Source organism: Aotus nancymaae, unplaced genomic scaffold (assembly GCF_030222135.1).
Source record: "Aotus nancymaae isolate 86718 unplaced genomic scaffold, 86718_ANA_hifiasm-v0.15.2.pri h1tg000049l, whole genome shotgun sequence".
NCBI classification, from domain to species: domain Eukaryota; kingdom Metazoa; phylum Chordata; class Mammalia; order Primates; family Aotidae; genus Aotus; species Aotus nancymaae.
The window spans coordinates 31,531,091-31,539,986 of NW_026988463.1; the positions used below are offsets into that span (position 1 = coordinate 31,531,091).

Here is an 8,896-nt window from a genome sequence, read left to right on the forward strand (position 1 = left end):
CTGCTCGGCGCTAACTTCGCCCTGGCTGCTGCGGGCGCCGGCGGCCGGCAGGACTCACCTTTGCCAAGCAGCGGCAGCAGCAGTAGCAACGGCAACCGCAGCCCGGTGGCACCGGACGTCGCCTTCGCCTTCGCCATCGTCCGTGCGCACTGGGGCCGAGGCTGGAGGGACGGCGGCTGGGGCTGGAGGGTCTGGGTGGCGAGTGCAGCGCTCAGCCCGGCTGCCCCATTCCCGCCCGGGGCGCGGCGGACGCGACGGACACTGAGGGCGCGGGCTCCGGGGCACTCAGCGTTGCTGCGCGCCCAGCTTCGGTCGCGGGACTGAAGCTAAGCAAGCGCCGGCTGCGCCGGAGGAGCGGGCAGGGGAGGGGCAGGGCGGCGCGGGGGCGGGCCGGGGGCGGACCAGGCGGGGCCGGGTGCGGGCGGGGTGCGGGCAGAGGCGGGGCTCCGGTGCCGGCTCTGGCTGCGCGGGGTGCGGACGGGGCGCGGCGCGCATAGGAGCCCAGTGCAGGACACGGGTCGCAGGCCGAGTGGGGATTGGGGAGGAGCGAGGTGCGGGAGCTGGGTGCAGCCGGGCGGGGCGCGGCAGGAGCTGGTGCGGACCTCGAGGGGCGCGGTGCGAGGGACCTCCGGAGCCCGGGTCCGCACACCTCTGCACGCACAACCGCTCTTTCCACCCGCTGCTCCCGCTTGCCGTCCCTGCGTTTTGCCGTTTCTGCTGCACAGAGAGGGCAGGGATGCCACGCGGGATGCAGGTCTGGGTGACTGGCTCGGGATGCGACACCGGGGACTCAGAGAAGGGCGTCCCGCCTCCAGGCTCTCCGAGGAGCACAGGCTGCGCCATTTCCCAGAGGCAGGAGGCACAGTGGGAGCGCAGCCTCTGCTGGGGCCTGAGGCAGGAGGCGGGGAGGAGCTGAGCAGGGGAAGAGGGGCAGAATAGCCTCTTACAACATCCTGGGTAGTGGAGAGGGTTGGGTCCAGGACCAGCAGTCTGTGGTTTCCCCCCGCTAGTACTGGCCCAACCCTTGGGAACAGGAAACTGGCTCCGGCTGTCTTTCAGAGACCTGGTGCTGGTGGCCCTTGTCCCCCTTACACTGGAGAACTCAGGATGTGGGGCTGACAGAGTCAGAAGGTGAGCAGCTGGGAGGAACTGGAGCCCAAATAATCCAATTTTTCCCCCAAAGAAATGATGGAAATGATGCGCATAAACACATTCACCCCTAATAGGGAGAAGCTACTGGACATGAGATGGGGTTTGGAGGTGAGGTTGGATGTGGGATCGGTGGGAAAGTCCTTCCTCCTCCCCTCCCCGCACCTCCCCCCCCGCCCCGCCGCTGCCTTTTGAGGTCTGGCCTTCATCTAGGTGCAGAGAGATGGAGGAAGGGAAGCCCATGGGCCCTTGAGGAGGAAGGGCCAGAGAACCTGGGCCCAGGGCACCCCTGGGCCAGCCAATCCTGCCTGCTGTGTGGAGAACCCCACCCTCTTGCCTGGCTGAGCTTAGGGATGAATAAGTGATCTGCACATCACTCTGCAGATATGAAGTCAAAGTGAAGTCACCCTCACAGGCAGGAAGGGGAGCTGCCAAGACAGAGGCTGGCTTGCGCTCGGCCAACTGTGATGTCCAGTCCTGGCCTACAGAGGGGTAGGTGGCCAGGGCACAGGCCTGCCAGCCCAGGAGAGCCACTGTGGACCATTGAATCCTGGCTGCCTGCCACACCCTTCCAGTTTATGGAGCTGGAGTTGGCCACAAGGGGCTCCCTTGGGCGCAGACATGCCCCATTTCTGATGCCAGTGGCTACCCAGGCTGTATACTCAGGCCTGTGCCCAAGGAAGGGACTTGGTAGGGAGGGAGGGGCTGGGGGGGCATTTTTGGCTACAAACAAGCTCCTGTGATTGCCTAGGTAAATGAAGAGGGAAGGGGGTGGGCTTGAGTAGCCCCACCCCTGCACCTCCCAGGGACCACCCTGGCCAGCCCTTTCCTGACACTGATGTCTGGCTGGGCTCTGTGTGGCCATCTCAAGGGGCCATCTGGGGCTGTGCTCCTGCCTGGCCTACCTTAGGCCTTTCCACTCTTTCTCTCTCCATCTTCATCCTTGGGGGTCCTGAGTAAACACCTGACACCATGAAAGGGTTTCATCTACTCCTTGGAAAAAAGTCTGGGAAGGCCCTCACATGGGTGTACCCTGTACACATGCATACACCTGTGTTCTCATACATGGGCACACATGCACACAGATGCATACCTGCCATGTGCGCACGCAGGGATCTGACTAAAGGGTCACTCAGTAAGGACAGAGGTGAAGCCCAGGGCCTGCTGGCCTTCGGGACTGCGGGAAGATGAGACTCAACCCCGCTTGGGTGTGGGCTCAGGATCCAGAACATCAGGCAGCAGGAAGGAGCTCCTTGGTGAGCAGAGGGGAAGCGGGGCCACCCCCTGAGGTCTCACAAGGAAAGGTGGAGGCCAGGTGGGGTGCAAAGCAGACGTGCCAATTTGTGGCTGCCCAGGAGACCTGGCCCTGGCTTCTCTCAGTCTAAGGGGTGAGGAAGGCCTGCAGGGGGCTTTGCTCTCTTTCTTGACTCCCCTTAGTCATCTCTCTAAGCCTCAGTTTCCCCAGCTATAAACATCTCCCTCTCAGAAGAGATGAAGATAGAAAGAGGGGTGCATGTGAGGGTAGAGCCCAGTGCCCGACAAACAGGAAGCCCTTGATAAGTTGCAGCCATCGGGCCTCCCTGGGCCTGGGCTCAGCACCCTGGCCACATGACCCTGCTGAGGGTCACGGGTTCTCTGTGAGCTGGAGGAGGGCACGATGCAGGGTGGTCAGTGCTCCCTGCCCCTGCCCACAGGTCCCTTTGGAGAATTATCAGGGCAGCTTTTATGAAGACACATATCCTGGGCTCCCCCTCTCTAAAAAGCTGTTAGAAAAAAAATGTTCAGGGGCCAGGCTAAGTGGCTTACACCTGTAATCCCAGTACTTTGGGATGTCAAGGCAGGAGGATCACTTGAGGCCAGGAGTTCAAGACCAGCCTGGGCAGCGTAGTGAGACTCCATCTCCAAGAAAAAAAAATTTTCCAGGAGATTCTTGTGCAGACATCTGCTTGGAAAGATTAGACGTGAGTTTGAATTTTGCCATTCATGGTTGTGTGACATTGTACACATTACTCCTGAGCCTCAGTTTTGTCGCCTGTCAAATGAGTACTGAAATAGTATCCCTCCCTGGTGACTGTGAGGAGATGGTATTTTCAAGGCTCTGCCCCAGTGCAGGGTAAGATGCTCAGTGGGCGGGTGGCTCACACCATCTCCCTGCAGCATGTGAGAACTTGGAGGTCATTCATTGCTTCTGAGTAGGTGAAGATTACCTGGAGCCCCTCAGGTCTGACCCCAAAGCACCAAAACGCAGCACAGGGAAGGGAAGGAGGAGGTCAAGGCCAGCATGGATGGAGATCTGGGCCAAGCCTATAGAGGTTTGCCTGGCAGGAGGTGGTTGGGATGCCCTGTGTCCTCTGACCCAGGTGACCTGGGGATGTCTGGCTGCACTGAGAAGCCTGGATGGAGTGAGGCTGAGTGCAGGGACAAGAAACTTTGGTTCTGGGGTGTCTTGTGACTTGCAGGGAAAGGGAAACACATTCAGAAGCACAGCTGGGTCCTGGCGATTCTGGAAGGCTGAGCGGGGTTCCTGTAACTGCTGACGGAGGCCTCTCAGAGTGGGTGTGGGCAGGGGTTCAGGCCCCTCCTGTGGGCAGTGTGACGTGGTGATTGAAAGCACAGACTCTGAGGCTATGTGCACTGTTAGTGAAGTGCTCAGTGCCTCAGTTTCCCTATCTGCCTACCACTGCCCTCTACTCTCACAGTGGGCTGTTGAGGTGAGGGGCAGGTCTGCTGCTCCCCACGGTTTGCCTCCCTGGCCTTGCTGTTGGTGCCCTCCAGGGCAGCTGCGAGGAGGAAGCCAGTGACCACCAGCTGGCCCTCAGGGCACCCAGAGGGGCTCCTCAGCCATCCCATCCTGTGCCAAATATGCTGTTTCCATAAGCATGCTCAGAGAACTCCTGGCCTGGGCTTGCAGGGTGTGGCTGTGCCAGACAGGCTTTCCCTAACTGTGTAGGTCCTGCCTACCTGTGGGCCTCATGTGCCCTCAGGGGTGTTTGCAGAAGGGTCCTCAGCCTGGCCTGGGAGAAGACCCCCTTTGCATCTTCCCTGGGACCTGATTAGGAGCCAGGTGCCTGAACAAAAGCAACAGGGGCCTACATATCCATCAGAGACCCCGGTCGGGGGGGTTCAGGGAAACCCCACCTCCTCCCACCAGCCTGCCCACCTCCTCCCACTGACCTATTGTTATCACTTTGCCCACCTCACCTTTCCGTGCCCCCACACTCCATTCTCTTCTGAATTTCCTTTTCTCTCCCTCCTTTCTTCTTCCCTCTCTGCCCCTCTTCCCCTCCCCTTTCCTTGGAGGAATCTCCGTCCTTTTCACCCAGCATCAAAGCCAGGCTAGCTGTACCACTCAGCAGCTTCTGTGGTCCTCTCTGGGCCTCGGTCTCATCCTCTGTGACATGGGAGCAATAATATGGGCACTGCCTTGAGGGTAAAGCCCAATGATGCATCAATGGGCTCAGCAAACAGTGAAGGTGTTTCCTGCCTTTCTGCCAGGGTTTTCTCTCCTACAGGAGGCTGTCCAGGTATGGCCTGCAGCAGTGGCATGGTGGGAAGGCAGAGCTCCTTCTCCCCAAGTTCCCAGGGATGCAGCCAGTCAGTCTGCACAGAGCCCTCAGCCTTGGCCATCAGTATGAGCTTCCGCTGGCATCAGCCTCTATCTTCTCAGCTGTAGAAGCTGAGGCCGTGAGCCCAAGCAGCCACTGGACAGTGCTAGGGTGGCACAGAAAGCCAAGGGGCCCTAGACTCAAACAGTCCGGGCTTCCCACCTGCACAGGTGACAGCATGCACCTGTGTGCTGTGTTGGGCTGGTGATGACTGGCTTGCTAAAGCCCACACCTGTCTTCTGCATCCCTGGCTTGGCCACAGGCTTTGAGCCTTCCCCATGTAACTTGAAGCCTTCTCAGTGCTGGAGGGAGAGAGCCCTGGGACCCCAGAGTCCTCTTTGCCACAGAGGATCACTTATCTGACCTTGAATTACACGTTTGGGAGTGGTGGGTTGATTAATGCCTGAACCACCCAGGCTCCTGGGGGATTGGCTCACATAAGGCGGCCCCAGTCCAAGGGGCTCAGAGGCAACTGGTTTGTGGACAGGGCCTCAGGCCTGCCCTCACCTTGCTTGGTGTAGCCTCTGGAGAAGGCATCCTGGCTCCCAGCAACGTGGAGAGCAGGGAGCTCCAGTCAGCCGTCCAGCAGATATGGCCTGAATGCTTTTTAGACAAAACGTCTCCCAAGGCAGTTTCATAATCTGCCTTGTAATGCAGATTTAGACAACTTTTTACGAATGCACTTTTTAAAATAGGCCTTAATGGATCTTTGCAGTAGTTACAGTCCATTGTGTAAATGCAAGCAGAAGGCTTTTTGAAAACATGTATTATTGATCAGAAAGGCAGCAGCAATTAGAAGCCAGTGTGTCGTATTGTTCAATACACACTTCCTATACAGCCCTGCCGTGCCCACTCATAACTTTCTGACAAATTATCTTGTCACTAGGAAGCCCTTTCTTTTCCTTTTTGATTCTGTGAGTGAAAGAGTGCCTCCCAATTCATTATTAGCTGGAGGTAAGCTCAATGAAAAATTAAGCTCACCTTTGCCATTGCAAAACCTATTTACGACTTCTCCTTGGGTTTCCCAACTACAGCGAGATCTGAGCTGGAGGGCCGCAGAGGAGCCGCTTCGAAGGAGGGACTCTGGCCTTCGAGGCCACCGTGAGCTGCCATTCGGTAGGGTTCCAGGGAGGAAGTGCCCCCGCCGGCACCCAGTGTCCTCAGCATTTCTCCTCTTTAGTCGCCAAACCCTGAATGACCACTGAGGATGAAGTTGGGATTTGTTTCTCACTCCAACACTGGTAGGAGAATCCCTCTTTTCCCCAGTCTGCACATTTGCCCTTTGTCCTTGAAAAGTCCACTTATTTATTTGACAGACATCTCCTGGGCCCTTGCTGTATTCCAGGCAGCATTTTTGGAAATGGAGACATTACAGTGAAGAATACAAAGTCCCTCCTTTCCTGGTGCATCTAGGGGACAATCACCTGAACTCGAGGCACATGTGGAGGGATCCAAGGCAGAGGAGATATAGGTGGTGGTTTTCAGGCCTGGGCACCTCGGGTAGCTGACCTTGAGCAAAGAGGATGGTGCTGGGGGCAGTGCTGCCCTGGAGATACCAGGAGGCTGTGGGAGGCCAGCCAGCCCTGGCTTCCCCACAGCTCCCCAGCAGGGACAGGCAGCCATTCACCCTCCCAGGAGAGCATCCTCGAAGCAGTCTCTGCCTGACCTCCCTGGAGGTTACAGCGTGCCCTCCGTCCTCTGAGAGGACTCATGCTCGCAGGACCTGCAGAGGCTTACTCTGGCCCAGGAGGTCTTTTGGAGCCAAAAAACCCTGTGGTGCTTTGGGATGCTGACAAACAGGAAGCCAGTGACTGAATGTCCCAGTGGCGTCTGCAGACTGCCCTGGGCCCAGGATGGAGGTGGCTGCAGCTCCAGTGAGGTGTACATCTGCCAGGGCCCTCCAGGCCTGTGGGTGCCCAGGGGAGCCTCCGCACAAGAGAGCTGCTGTGAGCTACAGGGTCAGGACAGGCTGCAAGCTGCCTGCAGGCCACCCATCTTCCCTCTTTCCAGCTCCCCTTTGGGTGTGGGGCGCAGGGCGCAGGGCACGCATGGTTTCCAGTCCCTGTGTCTGCAGGCACTTGGTAGTTGCTCACACCTCCCTCACCCCTTCCAGCCCCACTGCTGGCCTTTGCTGCTTTGGAACCCCTGGGGTTGGTCACAGGCAGAGCCCTCAGGGCTGCCCCTTCAGCCCCTGCACCACCCTGTATTGCTACCTGAGCTGAGACCTGCCCAGGGCTCCCCACTATGCCTGGACCCCTCACGCAGCCCAGAGAAGCCCCTCCCTGCTTGCTCCATCCATCCAGGGAAGGTTCTGCAGCAATGACCATGTTGAACTTTGTGCTATTCGAGCACTTAAAATGTGGCTAGTGCGACTGAGAAACTGAATATTTAATTTTATTGGATTTAAAATAATGTAAAATTGAATAGCCACATGTGGCTAGGATACTTATGAGCAATGCAGCTCTAAAAAAATCTCTGTAGCCCCTCCTTGTGGCGCCTGGGGGAGATGGGCTCCTGGCACCTACCTCCCTGCTGGAAGGAGAGCAGAGAAGCAGCCGGCCCGGCGGTGCCTAGATCATCCCAGGGGACTCTGCTCTTGCAGCATTCTCTCTGTGCCCTGGCGCCCTGGCTTCCAGGGGGCTTGCAAATGCACAGCCCTGAGGAGATGGGTGGCACTGCAGGGGTACACCCTGGGCACCCTCTACCTGGAGAGTCTTCCACTCCCCTCCAGGTCCAGCCCCAGGCCTTCCTTCCTATAGCAGGCAGGGCGAGGAGCACAGACACAGCTTAGCTTTGGCAGGGCCCTGCCCTCAGGGGCCTCTTTGGAAAGGGGCTGATGAGTTTCTTCGTATTAAGAGGCTGATGAAGAGCTGTCAGGGGACTCTGTGTGCAGCTGGAGGCCCAGGCCTGCTCACGAATGCTAGGACCTCAGCGCTCAGCCGTCTCTCCTCTGCCTTAGACCCCCCCGTCCCTAAGACTTCCCAGGTGCTCCCTGTCCTGGACCCCCACCTGCCTGGGAGGCTCTTCCTGGCTCTTCCCAGCCCCTCTGTTGTCCAACTCCTACTCATCACTCAGAATTCACCTCTTCCTACCCTGCTTAGATGCTCGGCATGGAGACCCTGCCCCCCATCTGTCCTCGCTGTGGCCTGTGGCCTAAGGGAGGCCTTGCAGTGTCTGTCTGTGGCCCCAGCTCACTATGTCACTCTCGTCATTGTCTCTTCCCTGGTCTGTCTCGTGTGCCTGCGTGGGTTCAGGTGCTGAACTCCCAGTATCTAGGGCAGTTGGGGACCTGGTGAGGATTCCCAGCTGCTGTTCAAATGTCTGCTCTCTGGGCAGGGAGGACAACCTGGGCCCAGGCAGGAGTGTGCTCAGGCAGCAGGTAGGAAGTGCAGGGGTCTACTGGGAGCATCTGTCCCCTGCCCCACTCTCTGCAGCCCCCCATTGCACATTCACCCACTCCTCTGAGCCCCTTCTTCCTGGCCAGCCTGGCTCTGAGCAGATCGAAGCCATCTATAAACATCAGGGGAAGGAGCGACGCGACCAGCGGCTTGAGCTGAAAACAACTCACAGGGAGAGAACAAGGCGCCCAAATAAACCACCCAGGGCCCGACATTTGGAGCGTTTGCGTTGGAGACCAAACACAGATGCCCTTTAGATAAATACATTTTTGAGAAGCCTTCCGCGGGAGAACTTTACGACTTTAATATGTTTTTAGTGTCAGACAAGCATCAGGAAGTGTTTTGTGGAGAGACCTTCTCTAAAAAGCACAGAAACATTCTTCTCCCTCTGGCCCTTTAAACATAAGGATACGATGATCCCAGCAAAGGGAGGGGCTTCCTTCTCCAGGTTCCCTTGGGATTTGCCCAGGGCTGGGATTGCTCAGCTGAGGAATGTTCTGGAAGGTTTGGAAGACCTCAGTACTCCAGGCCAGCAGGGGTTGGGGATCAGGGATGGGGGTCTCTCTGGAACCTGATTTAGAAACTTAGAAACATCCTGCTTACCTAGAGCAGCTCCCCTCCCCTCCCAGCCCTGCCTCGACAGGACCCCCAGAAGAGCCTGGGCCTGCCATCCTAGGAGATCAGAAGGCCTCTGTGTGGAGGGTGTTGGTCCTGCTGAGGCTTCCAGAGGTTGGCAATTTTCTG

The 8,896-nt window shown here is 57.9% G+C and overlaps 1 protein-coding gene across 2 annotated transcripts in view; it reads right to left on the bottom strand.

Moving 5' to 3' along the window:
• The window catches only part of LOC105730226 (proto-oncogene tyrosine-protein kinase receptor Ret), a 53,966-nt gene extending 53,644 nt beyond the window's left edge, over window positions 1-322 (bottom strand). For both annotated transcript variants that reach the window (XM_064362744.1, XM_021672280.2), the window contains exon 1: window positions 59-322. In XM_064362744.1, coding sequence (XP_064218814.1) covers window positions 59-137 — 79 coding nt within the window. In that variant the 5' untranslated portion in view covers window positions 138-322. The remainder of the gene's footprint in view (window positions 1-58) is intronic.
• Window positions 323-8,896: the final 8,574 nt, after the last annotated feature.